The sequence below is a fragment of the Schistocerca serialis genome, chromosome 5, assembly GCF_023864345.2.
Source record: "Schistocerca serialis cubense isolate TAMUIC-IGC-003099 chromosome 5, iqSchSeri2.2, whole genome shotgun sequence".
NCBI lineage: Eukaryota > Metazoa > Arthropoda > Insecta > Orthoptera > Acrididae > Schistocerca > Schistocerca serialis.
In genome coordinates, this window is record NC_064642.1 from 404,569,207 (window position 1) to 404,595,380 (window position 26,174).

Consider the following 26,174-nt stretch of genomic DNA (forward strand, 5'->3'; position numbering starts at 1 on the left):
ACCGATCGAAACATAAAATTAGCTACAGTGTGAGAAATGGAATATTCTCGTATTTTTCTTGATGTGCATTCTCCGCTAATTTTTGCTGGGGTGTTTTTATCTGGTGGACTATACCTCTGCTAGAGAATACTCCTCCTCGCACTCTGCTCGGGAATAATCTAAGTGTGGATCTTCCATTCAAGCTCGTTTCTGTTATGTAGTTGGAGATTTGCCAGTGAATCGAATTGCTTAAATGATTGGTCTTCAGTATAACAAAAACAATTAATTGTGGCAACACCTTGTGAAATTCCTTACCCAGCTAGTGTGTAATGTAGAATCGAACGAAGTATGACCCGTTTTCCTGCTTTACAATGGCTAAAAACCTGCAAGAATCCTGAACACTAGCCACTCATTTCGTTACGGAATAATTAATTATGATCTGATTTTTTGATTACCACTAAATCGCTTCTCGAGCTGCTTGTAACGTTAACCTTGATCACTACATTTTGCAACTGGCATCGCTCAAAATATCTTTACGCCACACCGATTAAACTCTTAATTGTCATCGAATTCATCAAGTGCTGTATCGCAGAATGTTACGCGGCAGTGAGTTGGTACTGCTAAATTACATTGCAGCCCCATATATTCCTCAGCTATGACGTCAATTTAAACTTTAAACTTTAATGTTTGTAAAAATTGAAACACTAAAAAGGGTACATATAACTGAAATTAGTTTTAAGAGGAAACCCGTGCGAAACTTTCGTACTTCTATAGTTTGAAATAATTACAATATTTGGAATAAACGTAATCGTTGGAATAAGGGTACCTGTGGGAGTGAAGAGAAACCATCTTTAAAGATGAACCAAATGACGTGAAATAATAATCGTGAATTTATGATACATCCTTGTATATACATTACCATGCGTTCAAAAACGAATTGTGCAGTCGGATTGTTTGTCCCGGCTTGTACGACGGGCAGAGATCAGGGACTGTCAGAAGGGCCACATAACCTGTAACTTTAACTCGACATACATCTTCAAGTACAGTGAGCGCGTTAGGCTGCAGCAACAATAGGGAAATCACAATTCAAGGCAACAACGACAAATATGTTTGTAGCTTCGTAAAGTATATTCATTTAGAAAAGTCAAGTTGTACGACGTGCAGAGATAATGGTCTAGAGCTGTGGTCACGGTTATTATGAGTGACAATGCTGTATACAAATTATCCAGTTAATAAGTAATGTATCTGCAATAAGATATGAAACGTTAGTCACTCGTGATTAATAAGTTAGCTACGAAAAATATAGGTATGAAGCCGGGTACCCAAGATGCCCTTTTGTCTGTGATATTTAAAAGTCTATTTTATGTTAAAACTTTCCACGAGTAGTAAGTTTTAGCGCAAAATCGGTATACGAAGTCCGATGCCGGTTAAAAAATCTTTCTAACGATACCTCATTCATCAACGTACGAGTAGTAAGTATTGAGAAAGGTATGTTGACTTGGGAAACAATGATATCAGAAGTATGTCGATACAATGATAATAAGCATTATAGATCTGGAAGTTGAAAGCGTACCACTTTTTTTTTGCCTCGGGCTGTGTACTTTATCTTCCGCCGTTGCAGCACAGCTTTTTTTATTGTGTGGTCGGTAGGCACTGATGATTCGTAACGTGGAGTCAATCCATCTGGAGCGGATTGTAGGTGCGAGTCGCGTTAAAGATTTGAAAATTGATATTAAACGTCAGTTAAATAGGAGAGACGAAATTATACAGCGAGCAATTTACATAGCATGAATCTTAGGGTGATTATTTCGAATACCCGAAGAATAATCGCTGGTAATGAACTTGCGTGTATAAAAGGTAGCGTTGTGAATTTAAAAGTGTGCACGTAGTAGCAATAAATCATAGCGACTTACGATTGATAATAAATTCCAAAAGTATTGTGATACTTGACTTGAACTGTTATCATTCAGTAATTTCCCAGTCATTAATAGTAAACACTTGTAATAACGACTTTAACTGTTGTCTTATCGGTTAGGGTGCTTCATCATTTTTAGAAACAAATATAACCAAAGGATGTAACCTCTACTGCTAGTTAAAGAGTCCGATTAAATTTTTAAATAAACGCAGCGCCATTTGACTGTATTGTTGTTTATTTAATTACGACCAATGTTTCGGCTTCTTATGCCAATTTCTAGTGATTGAGTTTGTCATTAACATATATTGCAGGACATCAAGCTCATAATTGGCCATAAATGAAGAGAAATATTGGCTTCCCACGAAATGCCATCATCTTGTAAAAAGATCTGTAAATAATATTGGAAGCACGTCATATTTAGTAAAAACAGGTTTACTTTGGTATATAAAAGATGAACACATGTCCTTGAGTCGTAATGATAGTGAAATGAAAGAGTATGGGCAATACGACAAATGAATACTAAACATGATGATGTGCTCCCAGTATTATTTACTGCTCTTTTTACAGGAAAATGATTTTACATCTCTCATTTCGTGGGGAGCCAATATTATTCTTAATTTACGGCCAATTTCGAGCTTGATGCCCTGCATTACGTAAACTCAGTCACTTGAAATTGGCATAAAAGTCGAAACATGGATCGTAATTAAATAGACAACGATACAGTCAAATGGTGGTGCGCTCATTTAAAAATTATTGTCTGATTGTTGCTCAGCAACATCAAAAACTGTTTAGTCCGATTACAGGAAAATCAATTAAATTGTGGTAGCAATTTACTAATAGAGAGCTTACAAAGTGATCTTAAACGTTGTGAGTTCAGCACAGTGCAAAACCGCCATATGCTGCAATCAGAGCATCCAAACGTCATGGCACAGAATCGAAGAGAGCCTGAATGTGTTGTTCCTGGGAAATTTTCTTCTACACTGTTTATGCAAGAGCCCACAAAGTATCAACGGTATTGTTAAAGGATCGAAACGATCAGTTTGCTCTGAGAGAAAGGACGGGACATTACTCGACGTCCTTCAAAGAAGGATAATACATTCCTCGCCACATGCGCTGAGGCTTTGTGTTGCTGAAACGTGGAATGGCGAACTGCCTCAAGGAGAAACAGTAACTCAGTCTGTAAAACTTCTCTGATGAAGCGCCTATAATATCGATTACCTTGCGTAGGTGGGAACCGAGAACGCACAGTGTACTAACACCTCCGAAACTTCCAGACTTGGCCTTTGTCCACTATTCAGTGGCGTAACTAGGGTATGGCATCCAGGGGGCATTTCCATGCTTGCTCATTTTTGTGACAAGCGAAAAAATGAAGGACAAAAGAAACGGAGAAGACAGAGAGCGAAGTAGGAACGAGAAAAGTAGTGTAAGAAAATGAAGAAGGAAAACAGTTATAGAGCATTAAAATAGGAAATTATATCACGGAAACATTCTGATTGGACTATGTTGAGCCTCATTTTCATAAGAGATTGGTACGGAGACGCTTGTATCTTGCTTTTAGTTGCTAGATGGAGTCACTCTCGTTATGCAAGTGAGCCAACGCAACAAAAATGTATAGATAATCATACACTGGTGTACAAAACTTAACGGACGAAAGTAACTTTCGTATGATGATGTGTCACTACCAGCTAACATAGCTTAAGGAAACTTGGACCATACATAGAAAGAACTGCTGTTGTATAGTGCAGCAGAAAACTAAAAGAAATACGCAATGAGACGAACAGAAATGGCACTTTTATTCAAAGACAATAATTACACTAAAATCACCGAGATTCATGATGATCCCATGGACATTACAAAAGGCGTGACATGGTTCTTAATGGAGTATGTCACCACGGACAGCAGTGCATGCCCTACAACGTGCTCCCATGACGGACACAAGGTTGGTAAGGAGTTCGTGTGGTAGGGCATCCCATTCCTCCACCAGAGCGGCTGACAATTGCTGGATGGTCATTGATGCATTTGGAGGTGCTGCAGTACGTCACACCAATCATCCCACACATGCTCGATGGGATTTAAGTCGGGGGAAAGGGAGCTCTCCATGAGCTCCTCCACTTCCGCTCTTCGATGCTGTCGCTCATTGGCAAGCACATTGTGATGGAGTACAGCGTCACAGTAACGTTGACAGCTGAGTGTACCGTGTTGAAAGACTTACAAGGGGACCCTCCATACTGTAAATCATGGACTTTGATGCGCTTCAAATATGTTGTAGAGGCACTTACCCTGAGTACCTGGCTATCCGGTTTTTTAGCGAGAAAATCGATTTTGAAGTTCATTGCGCGGTTTGTATACCTGTAACATTACATATATTCCGAGCAAGTAAGCGTAACGCAGCGTTAAAGGTTCACGGCTACCGCGTTGGAGGTACCGTGTTCGAATCCTCGTCCTATATTTGGTCCTAACGTTCAAAAACGAGTAGACGAATTAATTGGGAAATACATAAATGTAGTCGTGTCCTGCACGAAATCCGGGAAGTTCACGAAACTGGTGTACGAAGAATTTTTGCGTACTGTAATTCTTCCGTACGTGGGACAGAAAAAATGATTTGTACATTGTCGATTCGTGGGGAGGACTCAACATCATAGGATCATCTTTTCACTGATGAAAGGAAAGCTAGCACCAGCACCCTGAAAGTGGTCCCACCAAACTACTCTCCTTACTGCCAGCCCTGCGATGTTTATTTTTACCGACAGGTGAAAATCTTCACGAAAATTATTCAGAATGCTCCCGACTTGATGAAAGACGATAGAGAGATCTCTTCTAGGGAAGATCCGATAAAATTACATTCGCTAATCCTACATCAATTCAGCGCACCTAATTTTGAAAGCATGATTAGACACGCACTTTTCGCATCGAAATTAGCGGATGAAAGAGAAATCTTTTTGAATGCAAAAGAATTGTGTTTCCTCTATTGCTCATGGTGAAACCGTACGCCTGCAAGACGGTTGCTTTCATAAAATGTGCATGGTACTGCGAAAATTTGTGCTTCGGTTGTTTCTATGATAAGTATCACCCACAATATTGTTCTGGTACATGAAGCAATGTGGACCTTGAACAATAAGATTTTGTAATAGTGTATGACAGAAAAGATTATAACTGAATATATCTTTATAATTTCGCTCACCTTACACTGTTTGTTGATTTCTTTTAAATAAAATTGAAAACTGCGGTCTTTTTTTTTCTTTTCTTTTAAGTACACGAGCAGGATTTGAACACGGCACCCCCACCGCGGTAGCCGTTAACCTTTACCGCTGCGCTACGCTGACTTGCTCGGTATGTATGTAATGTTACGGGTATACAAAGCACGCAGTGAAATTCAAAAACGATTTTCTCACAAACGAAGACCCGTCGCTAAAAAACCGGATAGCCTGATACTCAGGGTAAGTGCCTCAACAACATATTTGAAGCGCATCAGAATCCGTGATTTACGGTATGGAGGGTCCCCTTGTTAGAGGTCAGTAAGCCCATGCAACATTATGCCTCCCCAAAAAACAACACCTGGACCACCACAACGATCCTGTTCGACAATGATAGACGTACCCTCGTATGCCAAGTGGTGGGATCACGTAAGGTACTCAGGAAAACTGACGAACATGTACGTTTCGGTGGTCCAGGGGTCTTGGTGTGAGGAAGCATAATGTTGCATAGGCGTTGTTGTTGTGGTCTTCAGTCCTGAGACTGGTTTGATGCAGCATGCTACTCTATCCTGTGCAAGCTTCTTCATCTCCCAGTACCTACTGCAGCCTACATCCTTCTGAATCTGCTTAGTGTATTCATCTCTTGGTCTCCCTCTGCGATTTTTACCCTCCACGCTGCCCTTCAATACTAATTTGGTGATCCCTTTATGTCTCAGAACATGTCCTACCAACCGATCCCTTCTCCTAGTCAAGTTGTGCCACAAGCTCCTCTTCTCCCCAATATCTATTCAATACCTCCTCATTAGTTATGTGATCTACCCATCTAATCTTCAGCATTCTTGTGTAGCACCACATTTCGAAAGCTTCTATTCTCCTCTTGTCTATTTATCGTCCACGTTTCACTCCCAGCAGCCTTTTCAGTAGTTGCAGATGCAACAGTCCGGATGATTGACTGATCTGGCCTTGTAACACTAACCAAAATGGCCTTGCTGTTCTGGTACTGCGAACGGCTGAAAGCAAGGGGAAACTACAGCCATAATTTTTCCCGAGGGCATGCAGCTTTACTGCATAGGCGTACTGACCTCTAAATCTTGAACATGGTACACTGACTGGTAAACATTATTGTGACATGGTACTCCTTCCCCTTGTACCCCTTGTCAGGGGTGCTTTCGTCCCTGGCTCCATTTTCGTTGATGACAATGTCGCGACCGCATCGAACAGTGCAGGTGGAAGAGCTCTTTGAGCGAGAGGATGTTGGGCGGAATAGACTGGCCTGCCCGTTTCCCCGACTTCAGTCCCATCGAACACGCGTGGGATGTGTTAGTGAGACGTACTGCACCAACGGCCGCCAGCAGTTGTAAACCGTGCTGGTGGGGTAATGGAATTCCCTACCACGAGAATTCCTTACGAACCTTGTGGCCAGCATGTGGGCACGTGGCAGAGCAGGCACAGCCGTCCGTGTTCATCACACGCTATTAAGAACCATGACGCACCTTTTGTAATGTCGAGTGGAGCATCATGAGTCACGATGGCTTCAGTGTAATAACTGTCTGAATAAAAATCATTTCTGTTCCTCTCATTGCTTATTCCTTTTAGTTACGTTCTGTAACATACTGCAGCAGTCCTCTCTACGTATGGCCCACGTTTCATCGAGCTACGTTACTTGGAGTGACACATCATGCAAAAGTAATGTTCTTATGTTCCGCATGTAGGTATATAAGAAGTAACAGGAAATGTTTTAGGAGACGGTAGTGTACACTAGTCCGAGTAAAACATTCAATATGACTTGTTCCCAATTTTTATTCGTTACAGATATAAGTTTCCATTTCGCGTGTTGGTACTCCTGATGTTATAGGTTTATTTATCGATTGTCGTTTTTTGTTTTGAAGTTGAATGTGTGAAGTTGTGTGTTCATAGAATTACATGTGATTTGATGGCCTATTATATTGTATGGTTTCAGTGTGGTGCACGTATTTACAAATGCCGAGCTTTTGTAACGGAATCGCTGTTGACACATGTAGAGAATACGATTGACGATTTCCTAACTACAGAGTACCAGATTTGATAGATAATCGAATATTCAGTTACTGAAATAATCTCGGATTTCCAGTGGAATAGTACACCTCGTTTCACGGAACAATCGTAATTTAAGCAATGGAGGCGATATAAATAAATAAAAATGTATGTAAAGCACTATTAATGGGACACTATGTGACGAGAATGTGAAATAGAACGGTAACTTAATTTCAGATTACATCAAAATCTAGCAAATATTGTGTAACTTATCGCTCAGTAACTTAACTTCGTAATTATTTGCCCGAAAAAAAATTAATTGGCTCCTGCAGCAGAAGGAAATAAAACGACTGGAACTGCTTCAATAAATCTCTCATTTAAATTATTTCACGTTAGCTTTAATAAATCAGGAGCACGCGATTGAAAAATAGCAATGTTAGTCAATGAGTAATTAATAGCAATGTAACCCGAATAGGCACAGGCTTTTAATTGTACCTCATAACAACAAGGCAGAGTCTTTACTGTCCTGAGATTTCATTCTTAGTTCCTAATCTACCGGCCGTGAACTTAAATCTATAGCCGTTACTCGCGCCTGTCACACTGCGTGAATTTACAATTTTTTTTACACCTAATCTCGTAGCTTCACGAAAAGTAGTAGTGGATGAAAACTAATACTTTAGAAGATCCGCAGAGGGAATTGTCACACGCAGTGTGAGATAACTAATATCTTGAACTGTCTGTTTTGGCAGACAGAACGACATGAGATTCACAGGGTGATCAGCCGCTGCAGTGTGACAGTTGGGTTGTTGTGTTAACCTGCATGACGCATAATAAACAAGACGTTCTTGCAGAACGTCAGAATAGTTATGCTACTGTAAACGACTTATGGAATTGAATTCAGTACGTCATTTTCGATAGGGAGATATAATCAGAAACGCCTCAGGTAAATGTGTTAGGACTATACCAATCAACAAGGATGTTAAGGTCCTGGTAGATACCGCCGACAACTCCACGAAACTCTTCGCGGGTACGAATGGGAAAATGTTTGGGAAATGCAGCAAGACCTACATAGGATCGATGGTTGGTGCAGGGACTGGCAGTTCACCTTCAATAAAGCAAATCTAACAAGATACCCCAAAAAAATCACAACTACTTAGTAGTGTCCGTTTGAGGTAAGGCGTACCGGGGATGATCCTGTTGGAGGTGGTGTGTCCCTGCTCCCCTCCGACCTTTTTGAACTGCCTTATGCACCCAATTTAGCTACAGAGGTAAAAGCAACCTTAGACCCTATTGACAGAAAGAATTGTGAGATGGATTATGTTCAAAACCGTTAATAAAATAATCGGCAATCGATCACTGAAATGAGCCATAACAACCTTTAATTACACAATCGGGTACCACTTACTTAGTCAGTCTCAACAATCAAATAGCCAGGAGATCGATCCAGAGCGTTCTAAAATGTAATGACCACATAAAGTCGGTTATAAGAAAATTAGAGTGCACTTTGAGGTTGTTAGAAGAGTCCTAAGTAAGCTTGCTTCATTGACGAAGGAGATCGTCCACAAAGCTCTCACCCGACCAACTGTTCAGTCCTGATCAACAGTTTATGACTGTTACCAAATACGTTGGTTGGTTGGTTTGGGGAAGGAGACCAGACAGCGAGGTCATCGGTCGCATCGGATTAGGGAAGGATGGGGAAGGAAGTCGGCCGTGCCCTTTGAAAGGAACCATCCCGGCATTTGCCTGGAGCGATTCAGGGAAATCACGGAAAACCTAAATCAGGATGGCCGGACGCGGGATTGAACCGTCGTCCTCCCGAATGCGAGTCCAGTGTCTAACCACTGCGCCACCTCGCTCGGTACCAAATACGTTTAACGGGAGACAGAGAGTAGCTTCAAAGTGACGCAAGGATTGGCAACTCGCTTTAGGTGTTCAGAAATGTAAGTTAACAGATAGTACTATTACGGGATATTGAACGTATACAAAGAAGGGCAGCAAGAACGGTCAGTGATTTGTTTGACCCATTGGGGAGCGTCGGGAAGATGCTGGATCACCAAAACTGACAGGCGCTTGAAGATAGACTCCAAGTATATCGCTAAGCCTACTTAAAGTTTCAAGAACCAGCATTAAGTGATGAAACTGGAAATATACTACAACCCCTACGTATCGCTCCCGTAGGAATCACAGGGACAAGGTTAGACAGATTACAGGCTCGCTCAGAGATATTTAAGTGACCATTCTTCCCTCGCTCCATATGCGAACGAAACAGGAAGAAGCCTTTACCAGCGGTACAACTAGAAGTATTCTCTGTTATGCAATCCACATTGGTTTGGAAAGTATGAATGTAGATGTATCCAGCGTTAAATATTCACAAGAATGGTCAGTATTACGTGAAGGCTGGGTCTTTTTTTTTTTTTTTTTTTTTTTAAATTTGACTTCTGAGGTGTTATTCCAGCAAACGTAAACTCAGCCAGGCATACCTGAATACGCTCATGTAGATCATGCACGATAATCTTGTAGATTTCTAGGAGACAACTTAATCCATTTGCAAAACATTTACTTGCTTTCATAAACTCTTCACGCGTATGTCATTGTACATATCTGTACGTGTCATATTCGATGTCTCAAGGAAAAAAGATAAAAAATTCTCCACATTCCTGCCTGCACACAATCTCCTAGAGAAGTATTAAGAAAATTTTCTGTTTCGGTCCCGATGTCCTCGTCATAGGTAGAGACGGAATGAAAAGCTGGGATTTGAAAGTGTGGTGCAAGAAATGAGCTGGAGGCAGAGTTGAATCGAGAAGAAACCATCCTTACTTTCGAATAAATCTATTTAGTAGAACCGCATAAAACTTTAAACAGGGTGATGATTCGATCTTCAGTTCTCTCGAATAGGAGTCCAGTTATTAGTAACTGCCCTACATCGCTCGATGAGCACACGAGTTTATTCATGTACAAGCTTTCAACGCTGATGTTTCTTGTGCAAATCTCATCATCTCTGCATAAATACTGCAACATACATTCATTTCAATTTGCATGTTTTATTCAAACCTTGGTCTTCCTCTGTAATTACTCTCTCCCCAATCCCCTCCATAATTCCCCCTATAACTAAATTAACTTTTCCTTCAGAATAAGTCTTATTAGTATCCACTTTATTGATCAAAAGTTTCCGTGAACTTTTTTTCCTTTTCAATCATCAGCATTCTTCTGCAGCACGAAATTTCAAAACTTTCTCCTCTCTTATTGTCTGTACTGACTGACTGACTATCGTATGGCACGGCTGGCAGGAAACCCCGTAGGAAAAGGTTAGCAGCCTAATTCAAAAGATTTTTCTTGCCTTTCCGCCACGACGTATGAGAGTTGTGATTTAAGTTTTTCTGTTGAGTGTGGGTAATAAGGTGTTATGTTTGGTTGTCTATACTGTTATCTTCGAAATTTCTCTTCCATATAAATCTATACTCCAGATAAATACTTCCAGAAAAGATTATTATTTGCTTTCAGTGTTAACAAAATTTTCTCTCCAACGCCAAACAGCATTTTATATCTTTTTTACTTCAGCCATCGTTACTTATTTTACTGCCCAGACAGTAAAACTTATCTATTACTTCTGTGTCTTATTTCTTAATCTAACTCTCCCTGCATCACACGCTTTAATTCGACTACGCTCCATTAAAATTTTTAACTTTTACTGATTTTCATCTTATAACTTCTTTTCAAAATGCTATCCATTCCATGAACTGTTTTGTCGTTTCTAACAGAATTACAATATCATCGACAACCAAATTTTAACTGTTTTTGGAAATTTCTCCTGTCGGTACCGACAGAAAATCACTATTATTCCCATGGGCGGACTCAGAGGGAAGGAACCAGCTACACTACTTCCACTCCACCCGCCCCCTTTACTTAAGAAAAAAATCATTTTCATTTTCATAAATCGAACCTCAACCCTGCCTCATCACATAAACATACATATCACTTCGTATCAGTTTGAAGGAAGGCGCTACCGCCATTCACCTTGAAACTAATATGAGCTGCCACCCCATCACGCCTCCTATCTTAGATACTGGGTACGCTCTTCATCACTCTGCCAGATGAGACCGAGGCCTCAGTCCTAGATGGGATTCTTTGATATCCGCTGCTCAGGCCACTCACACTGTTACAGTCATTACGGATCCTGGAGTTAGAGAACTGCCCGTAACAGCTCATCCTTTTTTTGCTTCTAGATCTACACATGTACTCCGCAAGCACCATACGGTGCATGGCGAAGGGTACTTTATACAACTGCTAGACTTCTCCTTTCCTGTCCCTTTCGTAAATGGAGCGAGGAAAAAACGGCTGACTATATGCTTCCGTACCCCACATGCTTTTCTTAATTTCTCTTGTCTTGTCTTTGCGGTCCTTACGCGAGATGTATGTTGGCGACAGTACTGTCGTCCTGCAGTCTGTCGCAAATGCTGCTTCTCTTAACTTTCTCAATGATATTTCGCGAAAAAAAGTCTTCTTCCCTCCTGGTATTCCCATCTGAGTTCACAGAGCATATCCATAATACTTACGTCTTGATCGAACATACCGGTAACAAATCTAGCAGCACGCCTCTGAATTGCTTCGATGTCTTTCTTAAATACGACCTGATGAGGATCCCAAACACTCTAACAGTATTCAAGAATGGGTCGCACTAGTGTTCTATACGCGGTCTTCTTTACAGATGACTGTACAGTACTATAATTCTCCCAATAAACCTAAGTCGACCGTTCGCCTTTTTCTACAACAGGGCCGGCCGCGGTGGTCGAGCGGTTCTAGGAGCTTCAATCCGGAACAGCGCGACTGCCACGGTCGCAGGTTCGAATCCTGCCTCGGGCATGGATGTGTGTGATGTCCTTAGGTTAGTTAGGTTTAAGTAGTTCTAAGTTCTAGGGGACTGATGACCTCAGATGTTAAGTTCCATAGTGCTCAGAGCTATTTGAACCATTTCTACAACAGGTCTTACGTGCTCGTTCCATGTCATATCGCTTTGCAGCGTTACGACTTGACATTTTATCAACTTGACTGTGTCAAGCAGCACACCACTAATACAGTATTCGAACATTACAGGGTTGTTTTTCTCACTCAGCGCATTAACTTACATTTTTCTACATTCTGAGCAAACTGTCATTCGTGGCACTAAAAACAAATTCTGTTCATGTCATCGTATATCATCTTACAGTTACTCAAAGACGACACATTTCCTGTACGCTACAGCGTCATCAGCAAGCAGCTGCAGCCCGCTGCTCAGCCGGTCTTTCAGAACGTTTACGAATATAGAAAACAACAGCGGGTCTATCAAAAAAAATTTCAAATGTGTGCGAAATCTTATGGGACTTAACTGCTAAGGTCATCAGTCCCTAAGCTTACACACTACTTAACCTAAATTAGCTTAAGGACAAACTCACACACCCATGCCCGAGGGAGGACTCGAACCTCCACCGCGACCAGCCGCACAGTCTATGACTACAGCGCCCTAGACCGCTCGGCAGGGTCTATCGCATTTCCCTGATGCGCTCCCGACAATCTTTGCCTCCGACGAGTACTCGATCTCCAGGACAACTTACTGATTTTTGTTCGTGGCAATGCGCCAAATGTTTTCCGCTTTTGTGTGTACATCGAATGAAATTGCAATCCAAGACGTGCTGTTACTGAGACATTCACATGTGCTGATGAGCGAAACGACATTAATGTAAACGGAGATATGAAAGTAAACAAGCGTATAAAAATGCGAGAGTAATAGACGAGAATGAATACCGCCAACAGACATTCGGTATTCAAATCGAGAACTGCTGGTGAGCTCGGTGTCCCACCAGTGGCGACTGTTTGAGGAGATGCTACCCGATGAAACAGGGAGAAGGCTCTAATAAATTTGGAGCGAGTCGATGTAAACAGCCTGACCGGAGGCTGTGCGGTGGAGTACGGCTCCGGACTGGTTTGTCCCGACGATCAAGGTCGCGCCCCTCCTCGCGGCCCGATCGTCTCAATGGAGAGACGAATGTTTCCAGGCGCCGCGCAGCCTCCAACACCGTGGCCGACAGTGCATTAGTCGTAAGAACAGCGTCCGTGCTTTACTAGTAACACCACGTTCTTGCGCAAGCACATGTGTTTCAGTGTGTCGAATTTTCCTAAACTAGCATAAGTTAAGAGCATATTTCTCCAAGTTTATACGAGTACTTATCATACGTCAAAAGCCAACGTAGACGCTCCCGAAATTCTTTCTATTATTTAAATAGCATTTTACGTTACATTTAAGAAACATCTTTTTTAGATTTCTTATAGACTTTCATTACTATTGCAAGAGTCAAATCATATTTGAAACAGATGTAACTGTCAGGATATAAACTTGCAACAAAATATGTCGTAAAAATTAATCTTCTTTCGTTACATGTTGGTATGCAAATAAATCGACGCTAGAGATACTACAGATGGCACTGGTACAAAAAAGGGACTGGTAAATCAATGGGGAGCTCTGAAGTGAAGGTGGGAAACAGATGGAAGTACAGGTTTCGACCTTTTGACATGGATATCCTAATTCTCTAATAGAGTGGCCATCTGAAAAATTGGACAGGATTGGGGAAGGAATTAATCGAAGCCTTTTCTAAGGAACTGTCTTAACCCTGACAGAATGTCGGGATAATACGGAAAATCTAAATAAAATAGGTCATTCCGAGAATTGCAGCTCTTTCTACATACGAAAAACAAGAAAGATCTTTTTTTCTTGAGATGCGTGTACATATAAGTAATTTATGAATCCCAGCACAAGAGGTAAATTGCCCATTCAGTGATACATTCTTGACATTAGTTCTAAGAAATTACGTAAGTAGAGCATATAATTCAAAGTGATGTAGAATTTTAAGGATCATGGTTAGTAGGGTACTGGCTCACCTTAAAATTCTTGAATTGTTTCAAGAATAAATTTTTACCATTCCTTATAAATTTCAAAAGTTATTTCATCATCATTGATGACGCAGCCTTTAAAATTTGCTACGTATGTCCGATAGCCAAGTCCTCAGACTGCGTGGTCCGGGGGTGTTAACGTCAGTGATCTGTACGCTACACTGATGGAGAACTGTTTCTGTTCGCAGAACCTCAACTGTCTACATCTTCCATCGTATTGCTATTACGCAAAAAGCTTCCATCGATCTGTATATGATTACGAATTATTTATTTACTTTTTGTTGATAAATATGACATGTACTGTAAAGATGTTTTGAGGCAGGGGACTACCTGAATAGCACAATACTGCAACACTTCATTTGAAGCCGCCCACATAACAAGTACTTGCTCCGTAACGATCTTAGAAGCGAACGGAACGTTCTAAGAGTCTTATAAAGAATCACATTTTATGATTTATAGAATTCTGTGAGGCAGTGAAACTTGTTGCATGGGAAAAAAAGAAACATGTAAACAGTTAGCAGCCCGTAAATTGCCTGATCCAGTTTCCAGAAAATCGTGACTTGGGGATTGGAGGTTTCAAAAATCTGCTGGACAATGACATAAAATGCAAGATAGTAAAAAACGAAATTTTGGCTAAAGTACACTTACTGTGTCAACGATTCTTGGTTGCGTGCTGATGTTGACAGTTCGTTGACGTTGATAGTAGGCAGTCAGGCGATAGTACGCGTTAGCAAATGAGAATCACCGAAACTAATTATTTCTGTAGGCAGGAGATACGAATTGATAAGTTTGTTTTCGATATGGAGAGCGTCAGAATAACTTTAACTGATCTCGTTATAATGAATGTTAAGGTTGCTTACTAATTTTCGTAGTTATCTGCTGAGTGAAAAAAAAAAAAACTAGATGTGCTGACATACTGACCTTTAGCAAAGCATGAGGCCTAAGTTAGGTAGGAGGGTGACATTTTGCTTGTGAGAAGGCGAGTTCAACGCATCTCAGCACGAAAACACCGTTGGCATAATAGACTGACATTTACTGTAGCTTGAGATATACGTTTGTTATTGCAATAACCTACTTGCCTGTCTTATTTTCAGTTTCGTCCAAAATTGCGACCATGTGTTTAAATTCTAGCCTCATATAACAAAACACCAGCTAATGTTATTTACGAATAACTGGAAATTACAAGCGTGCATTCTGATTGCCTACCGACGACCGACTCACGATTCGTCCTATTCGGTTACCATCGTTCATCGCGCTAGTTGTTATCAGTTTCGGCATGCAATGCGACAGCTATCGACACAGTGAGTGAACTTTTACCGACATTTTCAGCCATTAGGTAATCATTTACTTGTATTATGAGGGAATTTGGTGTTCTGGTATAATTTTACTCAAAAGTGTCCGCCTGCTTAGCTGAGTGGTAACGTACTTGCCTACCATGCAGCGGACCCGGGTTCGATTCCCGCCGAGTTGGAGATTTTCTCCGTTCGTGAGCTGGGCGTTGTGTTGTTCTCCTCATCCTTTCATCATCATCCTGTCCACCCCCGATAGCTGAGCGGTCAGCGCGACAGAATGTCAATCCTAAGGGCCCGGGTTCGATTCCCGGCTGGGTCGGAGATTTTCTCCGCTCAGGGACTGGGTGTTGTCCTCATCATCATCGACGCGCAAATCGCCGAAGTGGCGTCAAATCGAAAGACTTGCACCCGGCGAACGGTCTACCCGACGGGAAGCCCTAGTCACACGACATCACCATCCTCACAGACACATAAGTCCACCAATGTGGTGTCGACTGAAATATGACTTGCAACACACCGGCCGAACTTCGCCGGTAGGTGGGGCCTCCCGTCCAACAATGCCATACGATCATTTATTTATTTTGTACTCAGAAGTACCGTTCTGTTCATCAGAATCACTGACCTCGGGCTGGTAGTAAATTTACGACACGCTTCAGCACAAGTCAGCATGATATTTAAACATTAACAATCTTCTTTTAACATATATAATCTACAGCAGACAGTGATATGTGACTGTTGTTTTGGGGGCATTCTGACTGAACACAAGCGCAATAGAAATAAAATTATTGATAGCAAGAGCCTAAGCGCTCATGAGGGGCAAGAAGACCTGTTTTTGGTGGACTCAAGGTGCGAAGTCAGTCTAATATTACGGCGCTGTTACGGTCAAGATGGATCAGGAATCCATGGCTTGCGGGCCTCTACTGTCCAGTGGGCTACGATGCTGTAGGTTCGAATCCTGCTTCGGCCATGGACATTTGTGTTCGTCTTTGTGTCTGTAGTGATGTGTAACGTAGCTTGTAAGTACCACGAATGAGTATTGTTGCCAGAACTAATATGCAGAAAACGGGTTCAGGTGGTTAAAAGAAACCAGGAGAAAGACCTAAGACCTCTTGGCACGCTACAGCCTTTCTTTCTTACCACCATCGACGCGTTCAGAAACTCATTTCGGAACTTTCATGTACTCTCCTATGTTTGAAGTGAATACGCATTATATTTATAATTGTTAGCAGTGCCGAGAAGTCAAAACATTCCGCGACCCACATAAGGCTTTCGCGAGACGTGAAGGACATCGCAAAAAATCGTGAGAGCTCTCGAAAATCGGGACCTGTAGCAACTCTAGCATGTAGCCAGATTTATAAATAAATGTGCAATACAAATATAAAATGAGTTGTTCCACATAACTGCGATTACTCGTACAAATGAGCCATGGAACATAAAACTAAATAAAATTGAGTTGCCAAATTAAGTATGTCAGTGCGTATCACTCTCCTCGAGACTACCGGATGGCCTCTTGTATACCGTCGTTGCTGTTTACGTGCGGTAAGAGATAACAAATAAAAAGAAACATCAAGAGAAATTGCATTGGGAGAAATTTTACGGTTTGTAAAGAGAGAATTACTCTGCACAGGGTCTTGTTGTGATGGTAAACACACAAACCCACACAAATAACGCCCGTCTCTGCTTGCACCTGCTTCTTAGCAGCTGTCTTGCATCCGCTGGCCCACAGGCACATCATTCTGTAGAAGAACGTTAGAAAGACCCGCATATAGGAAAACGGTGCAGATCAAATTACCCAGTCTTTCCCTCTTTGACAATTGCTCAGGATATGCTATGCACAGTCCTTCTATGCAGCGAAACTATACACAGCAGACCACCACATGTTGCGGAAGAGAACTCCAAATGTGCTTCGCAGATGTCTAGAAATTATTGTATTACTGTGACAAAAAAGCAGTCGGGTCGCCGGGCGAGAGAGATAGCCATATAGATGCGAAATTTCGATGAATTTTCAATCTCAGCATCTTCTGGCGATGAAAGTGTAATTTCTTTGTCGTTCTTATGTCATTAAGGTCAGAAATAAAACGAGTTGCCAAGGAAGCAGTCACTTTGTCATTTGTTGTACGTTACATAATATGTTCTTAACGTGTGGCAAACGTAGCGAAGACTACTGTGGTACGTTTATTTCAAACTGGTTCTTACCTGACTTGATAGCAAAGAACATTCGCGTAACATGTTTTGATGTGGTTTTTGGAATCTTTCCCAGCGGATAGAGGATTCCACCACCTTTCGGACTTGCATCCGAGACAGCTTTATTTCTTCTGGTACTTTGACTGATAACCTTACAACAATCTTCAAGAATGAGTCAGTGAAAGAATTTTTTAGAGTCGCTTGACACAGTACCGTGTATTAATGTACATTTACTCCACAGTGTTGTGTCAGGTGGTTTCAATTCTGTCAGCGTCTCACTGAACTGGCGGAAGAAGAAATAATAATGTTCTGGATGCATTCTCGAAAGATGAGGGATTATTTTATGATGTTATTGATACATATAATCACATTTTTAATCTATCACTCTAGTACATCGACATGCGTGGCAATTTGAAAGTGGCAGAGAACCATTTTAGTGAACATCGAATGATGAAAATACTGTTACACATTTTAATAAGTTTTCACTGGCGACATATTACCGCATCTTCAGTGATTCTGCTGTTGTCAAGGATCAAGCGCTTCAGTCAGAAAGAACTCAGTAAGGTATTTTGTACTGTCACAAATTTGAGAGGTGTATCTATCATAAATTATTTTGCAAAAAAATTACGAAAATTGTAATAGTTACTAACCGTAAGCTAAGGGGAGGGGGGGGTATTTTATTTACATATTTTGCAGTATGAGTGAAACGGTGAAGCGAAGCATACATGGTACTCACATTCACTTTACTACTATCAGCAAGGCAATAGCTTCCAGGAAAATATCTTGACCCTCTAATGAAATCAAAAGCGAAACTAGTAGCAGTTGCTACGTGAATAGTCTGCACCGAATAAAGCTAGTAAATTTTGGCGATTCCGACTGTAAGATTCAGGTTGTTTGATACAAATTTAAGTTTTTCAGGTTGTTTGATACAAATTTAAGTTTTTCAATAATAGTTAGGGATCGATCATTCTTTAGAGTTTAGTTCTCTAAAGTAGACGTATTGCAGAAAAAATTATAGTAATCGGCTTCTCCTGGTTCTTCTCGAACCCTTAATCCAAACATGTCTGTGCCGTGTCTTACTGCGTTTCTGAAATTTCGAAGTGTATTTAACAATGACAGCAATGCAGAAATAAGCCTAAAATGTATGTAACAACTGTAGTGGTACCTGTTTTTCTTGTGGAATACTAATTCATTTTCTCTGCATAGTCCTTTTCATCTGCAAAAGCTTGACTGTTTAAGAAAATGGGCGGAAATGAATGTAAACTAACTTCAGCTATATTTACTGTATAGAAATATTTCGTGTTTACCGTTTTCCGATCTCATCCATCATACAGAAATACAACGTGTGCTCGCTGCTCGGCTGCACGTATGGTGCAGCTGATGTTCTGTTTTCCGCCTTCCCCCCCCTCCCCATCTCGTATTCTCCACACATTTAGTGCTAGCGTGGCAATCTGTTTTATTAAGCTAATACTTAACATATTCCAGCTCTACTGATGGACGACAAGTACTGTGTTTTTGTGATTCCATTTTCTTGTGATGAGTAAGTGAGTGAGAAAAATGACATCGGCAAAAATCGTAAATACAACGATCTATTTTCGCACAACACATACAGGCTGTGTGATACAGCTGATTATTTTTTTAAAAAATCGGCCAACGTCTTAAACAATCATATTGTTGCAGATGAAAGGCTATCCCGCCAAAACGAAGGAATGTTCTACAACGAAGTAAAATAATTATTTAGGTTGAATGAACAGAGATCGCAAGGAATGGAAAATGATGCTTTTAGGCTGAGAACTGGATTTAGTTTTGTTAGAATATTTTCTATCACTTCCTTTGGTAACATGGGAAACATTTTTTTTACATTAAATGAAACAGACGACTGCAACAGGAACATCAAGTCTTAAGTTTTGTAAATTGTCATAAAAACTAAAAGCTGTATATAGATTCAAACTGTGGCATAGTCCGACATAAACTGCGAGCGAATGTATAAATTTGCATATATGTAATCCTTTCTAGCTGAATGTGAGACTTTTATGGCCATAACTCTGTATTCGAGGAACACAAGGGACTTGAGAATCAGGCATTATATGGAAGCTAAAATACATTAGCATTAAAGAGGTGGAACTTCACCATGACTATAAAGTTTGTGCTACTACGCATCCAATAAATATGGATTAAGAATATCAATAAAATTTTAATGTTCTTTGTTTTCGCGTAATTTGAAGACCGAATACATCGATCCAGAGGTAAAGGAAAAGATCACAGTACTTTGATTCCAACCAAGGCGGGGCATTAACTACATAGCCCACAGAACTTAAAAAGCGTCAGAGAGGAAGGGAATAAAGCGCGTTTTACATCAGGATCTTCCTGGTCAAAGTAGACTACTCAAAGTACGTGCGCCTTTCGGAGCTTTATGTAAATCAGAAGCTAACCCTGTCACGAGTGTGTCTATGACGTTAATGATCTATAGATTGTACTGAGTGCGGAGTTCTAAATTTCCGAGTATGCTGCACACTGCACATGCGCAGAAATAGGGGACTGTGACGGCGTCTGCTAACGTTGGAAGTTACAACCTATTCTGGCCGAGCTCACTCCTGTTACCGATGTGGATTTTGTACTTTTGCGTTTTTTTAAATTTTTATTGTGTTATTTGGTTTGTTTTCGTGTGACACATGGGAAACATTGCACGAGGTCCTGTTACTTTTTCTATTAGCGTTTCCTACAAGAGAGACGAAATACCTGAAAGCAAAAAGATACTTACGTTTTACAGGGAGAAAGCCAGCACTATCCACAAATGATAACGTCAATAGATAAACATGTTTTAATGAAAATTATTTCAGCAGTTAAAAAGTCAATTATTTGACAAGAAAAATAATTTTCGATATGATTTGGCACTTAGCAAGAAAACAAGATACAAGGTATGAAGTAAAAAGGCGTTATTTAATGCGTTCTAGACATTGTTTGATTTGTTTACATGTACATGTATTTATTCGAGCCAATAAATCTGTATGTTTTGACATGTTTGGATGACACTTCGTCTGTTCTTTCATTTGTCAAAAGCGAAGAGAATTTACCACACGGCTTTTGACAAGATCTTCCATTAAAGTGGTTAATTGAGACAAGAACGTCGATTGCATGAAAGTGCTTAAGAAGGATTCAAATGCATTTTGGCATTGTCAAATGGTTGTGGAGGCTACTGCTAACTTTATGACAGTGAACATTACTTTGCTAATGCGCAAGTACAACTAAATAAAATTATTTTAAGAATGCCCTTGTTACTGGTATTCTGATTCATTAAACCTGTATTCTTCATAGGATTATGATCTATGTCAGTTTTACATCTTTATCGTATGTGACTACAATTGCGCGTCTTCTCATTAAATGAGCACTTCTGAACGAAGCTTCTGAATGATTTAAGCGAAAAACCATGTCTTTTGTAGCAGAGAATTCTATTCTGCAAGCAATATACTTTGGTATTTGTCTGTCTTCGGATCTCCTTTTTCCCGGTTCGATGACTATGGTCATGTTAGGGACACGCAAGTCACCGAAGTGGCGTACAATAGAAAGACTTACACCAGGTCATTGAGGCACACAAATTTGTATTATTTATATTCCTTGGAATCCTTATATGTAGATGCAGAGCTGTTTAGCTAATTTGCACATGTGATGGCTTGGTAAAAGAATGTTGCTATTATTAACACTTTTTCCGTAGTCAGTTCGATAGCACCAAAAAGTATCTGTGCATGACAGGTATCTTCTGGACAACGTTTATGTTACTGTGGAGTAGTAGCAAGAGTTAAATTCTAAACTTGTATAGCTTTTTGTGCCCTCTCTACTTACTCTATGATAAATTATTAATTTTACCAAAGAGCTCTGTAGTCCATCAGAAGTCCTCTAAAATTATAAATTGCGTTACAGCGATACTTCTGTACCGTACTTTACTTTCGAATGTTAGGAATGACAGAGAACGAGGTCTTCTTGTGATTTCGCTTTCGCTTGTGCAATTTCAATCTTATGGAGGGTTGTGAAAACATATCCACTTCTTTTTTCACACAGATGATCATGCCTGGTTTTGAACTTTCAAACTATCTCTTGCAGCATGCAGACAGATATTTCCTCCTCCCAAGGCGGTACTATGTTTCTATTTTGAGATTTCACCGATTCTTGCTTCTGAATAGTCAACAGCCGTTAATGTGAGAATTAACTCCCTGTGCTTATACCACTAACTGATGAAACAAGTGATCTCTAGAAGCACTAACTGATGAAACAAGTGATCTCTAGAAGAAAAGTTTTGTAGGATTGCTTATCTAGAATTCCGCCTTACGTCAGTATAAGGAACTGAACCACTTGAATGCTTTTATCTCGAATTACTGTACAATCAGCCGGCTCTCCATTTTTGGTAGCGAGAAGCAATGAAAAAAATGACAAATTAATTTTTCGTGAAAATGTCTTATCGCTACATATGCGAAAATGTTATTACCGCAGAAACGACATTTGTGTGGTCTCATATGCTGAAAACACGAAATTTTTTTACTGTTGTAGCTCAAGTACTTATGTTGGGATCTCTTGTGCGCATTGATTGGAAATGTTTGAGTTGGAATCTCACATCATCTATCAATTCTTGGCCAGGTTATCGAGCGACAGCATCTAATACCCCTGAAACCATTTCATCTTCGAAAATAAAAGCCATAATCTTTTTCTGATTCTTGAAATACCTTTCCAACGGATCACTCACAAGCATTTATTTAGAATTTCAAGCTTCCAGCTAGACAGTTTCGCAAGAAAGCAGTAAATCTTTTCATAGAACCGGATAACTATCTACTGTATTAATATAACAACTTATTACGGGTTTCTGAACACAGATCTTAGTGTGATAGCAGAATTCTACAAATACGTTTGAACTCAGTTTTATAAAATACAAAATATCCCATTTACTTTCAAATATTAGGTACACACTTTACTAAATTATTTCATACTATTTTTACGCATAGCTTTTTATGGACCTAGTCTCTCAAGAATGTATCTTCGTACTTTTTAAAATTTAGTCGTGTCTTATCTTCAGTGGCCGGAAACGTCGACCTAGCTACGTGGAAAATAATTCAGCTAATCTCTAAGAAAATTGTGCTGCAAGCATATTTAGGGTTTAGAAAACAGAGATAGCAGCGGGTTTATATTACGGATATGTTGCGATTGTTCAGTGTTTGCTGCCAGTTAATGCGACTTCTGAATCTGAAAGACAATTTCAAAGCCGCAGTTATTACCAATCAGCCATTTATTTTCGTACTCCCATTTACGGATTGCAACTCCCGACTCCTTTTCTGCTATAACATATTTTTCAGTTGCTTACTTCATTTCATTGATTTTTCATGGGAAATAGTGCGCTAAATGACTGCCGAGTACCCTGAATTGAGGCACGCATATACCCATAGGCAGACAATGAATTATCTAGACAGTTCCAGATAATTAGTTGACCAACCTGGTCGGCCACGATGAGCTGTCAAGAATCGAATGTGTAACTTCGCGTCCTACTCATTCAGAGAATTTTTAGCACCAAGCGTAATACATAAAGGACGATCAAAATGAAGCAATAGCTGTAGTAGGGGCAATTAATGGTAGAAATCTTCTGTGTGATAAAAATTCTTCGTATGTGAATGTGGAAAGCTGTTTGGCGCTGGACGAACTGCTCTGAGAGAACTGCACCACTGGAGCACAAATAGTTTTATTCTGTGAACCTGTCTTTTTCTAGTTGATACATCTAAATCTGAACTCTTCCTTTTTTTCCGATTCTGGGCAGCTCTTTTGATTCTCTTGGTTCGACAGTTAGAGTAATGGCAGCTGAGTACATTTTTTTGGAACTAAAACTTGGGCGTTAGCGTCGTTAGCGAAGGAATAAATTTTGTAAAGAGTCCGTGTCCTGGCTGTCACATTTCCATTAGACGTTTCAGAAAAGTGTTAACGTAGTCAAATGCTGAACGCAGCAGAAAGAATTATGGAAACGTAAATACAGAACATCAAAAGAGAAGTACAGCAAAAAGCTTAATTTTCGTCATTTTGTTTTTATATTCGAGTATTACGTACAGAAAGTCGTGTATTCCGAGAAAAAGGAGAGGGAGGTGAGAAGAAAACACGTTAACTCTTCTTTTTGACATCTCATAAATTGCTGTACTCTCTTATGGCCTCTCATCGATATGAAGCGGTGATTGCTGCGAATAATGAGAACCATTGGTACAAGATTTCTTTCTGGCTCTGCACATTAATTATCCTTTCGTTTAAGCACTTCATTTCACAAGGAAAAGAAACGTTAACGGCTTTTAGACATACTGAGCTGTCTGATATCAGTTATCTCTCTGCGCCCGACTTCATGCATGAAAACTAGAAAACGTGAAAAACCTGTATTCAGCCGGTTTCTGTTTTCACAGTGTGCAAACGCAGCGGTGCATTCTTTGACAGGCTCGAACAGCTGTATTATGCACACAACAGTTAATGTGTTCATTTTTATGATGACAGCGAGTTTTATTTACGAGCATTTATACCTGTATCTATGAGGGTGGTCACCTAATGGCTTTCAAAATCAGTGCTTTCAATAAAGTTTATGTCATATATTATGTGTACTTCTGTAAATTAAATTAAGAACGCTGTTTGGTTTTCCATACAGACCTTGTTTTAGCTGCAGTGGTTCGCATTTTTTTAAAAAAAATATTTGATGATAAAAGATGACCTCATCGTTCTTGATATGTGAATGCATAGGAAGAACAGAAAGTGCTGCTTCAATTTTCTCTCTGTTTACTCTTGTGGTCAAGCAATGTCATTTGCAAATATTGGTCACTAACGGTTTCACGAAAAGTTTCAAAAAATTTTATCACCATAGTCTTGCTTTCTTTTGTTGAATAGATATTATTTAGTGACGTTCAATGTTGCTGAACACATTGTGGAATTCCATATAAACAGCCATATATATCTTTGCCAAACTCCGTTAGTCTGAGATCAGAAATACTTCTCTGGAGTCTTGAAAATTCAAGACACGGAAATTTGTGTGTGAGAAGCATATGTATGTGCTCATCTCTTTCGTGTGTGTGTCACCGAACAGCTTCCTCCATATAGCGATAGTCACGAACTCGACAGAGGAAGGAAAAGTGTTGCACGGGCATTCTCTTATTGCTGTATTGTTTAAGTGAATCACCACGTTAAATCATGTGATTGATGCACGTAAAAGAGGAAACAAGTGTAGTGCTTCATGGCTGTTCTTCTAGAAAAAACACAAAATGCTATTTTATTGCCGCATAAATCTGAATATTAGCGAAGAAAACGCACTAGATTACAGAACGCTTCGTAGCGCTTTATGATACCTGCATAGCTCCTCCGTGTATGCTCCAGAAAATTATAAATGAGAAGTGAGACTTATTCTAAATTAATATTTCAACAGGTGTTCTTTGGGAGATATGAATATTTGTGGAGCGCGCCTCCCGCTTGTTGCTTCTGCAATGCCCGCTAAAAGCAGTTTCTGACATTTCCACTTTATGAGATTAACATAATCAGATTACATCATGAATAGTCTCTCCATGTTATGGAGAGTCCAGTCAGCATTCTAAGGGTTATGCAGATTGTAATATTGTCAATGTTTCCGGCCGACTTACATTAGCCAATTGCTATACTGATTATTCCTTCACCGGGAATAGCCTTCGGTGGGCGGTAAATACCTCGATGCCGTGCACCCAGACAATCCTATTTTCACCATAAACAGCTTTAGGAATTTACGGTAAGTCCCTGTACACCTAGCAGTGGTACAAACAGAACTTATTGATTCTTATCGGAGATCAAAACATCACAGAAGAGAGAGCTATCACATTCGAAGCGAGAGACTTCAACGCATCGTTGGAAAGGAAACCCACATTGAAGACGTTTAACAAAGCACACCGAGGCGTCTTCTAGTTAATGCCGAATGACCTCGACGAATGCTACCTTGCTCAATGTTATCAGCAGTAGTCCACCTGAGACAGTAGTGCACTGATAGGCGCACTAGAGTTTTACCTCGTCTATGTGCATCGCCCGTCAGCTCCACACTGGCACGCACGCTTGTTTGCAAACTGTCATCGCCGTACACACTCGCACTCACTGGCTAGCGCGCACCGTCACAGCTAAGCAACAGACTCGATCTGGCACGGAAGGCGAGCTAGATCGCGAGCGCGTCGCCGCTCCGTGACGTCATCAACAGGTTGTTGCTCAGAGGTGGCCGGGGGTCTGTGGGGGGTATCGTCGCGGAGGGGTGGTGTGGTGGGGGCCGCGCGCGTCAGGTCGCTGAGGTGCCAGGAGGGGGGGAGGCGATCCGCCGAAAAAAACTAGCTCTGCCCGCGGCCAGCCATGTTTTCCCATGGCCCATTGAAGCCAGCCGAAAGGATAGATAAAAACCCTCCGAAATGTTCCAGATATTGGTGGAGATGATTAACTCTAAGAGGCTTAAATTGGGGGCGATCTTGTTTTGTTAACAACTATTCCTTGACGCAAGTAAGTACCTGATAAACTTGTCAAACGAAGTCCTTTCCGACCACAAACGGCGGGTACGGCTAATTGCAAGGCGCTCCGATGGCCCCAGCAAATGTCAGTTTTGATAATAGAGACCAACCGTGCGGAAGACAACGCTGAGTGCTTGGACCTGTAACTCCCTACTGGTGATTCGAG

General features: G+C 40.6%; 1 protein-coding gene across 1 annotated transcript in view; it reads right to left on the bottom strand.

Annotated features, from left to right (window-relative positions):
• Window positions 1-25,646, bottom strand: part of LOC126481488 (uncharacterized) — a 226,385-nt gene extending 200,739 nt beyond the window's left edge. Inside the window, exon 1 of the mRNA XM_050105268.1 lies at window positions 25,527-25,646. Coding sequence (XP_049961225.1) covers window positions 25,527-25,541 — 15 coding nt within the window. The 5' untranslated portion in view covers window positions 25,542-25,646. The remainder of the gene's footprint in view (window positions 1-25,526) is intronic.
• Between the last annotated feature and the right edge of the window lie 528 nt (window positions 25,647-26,174).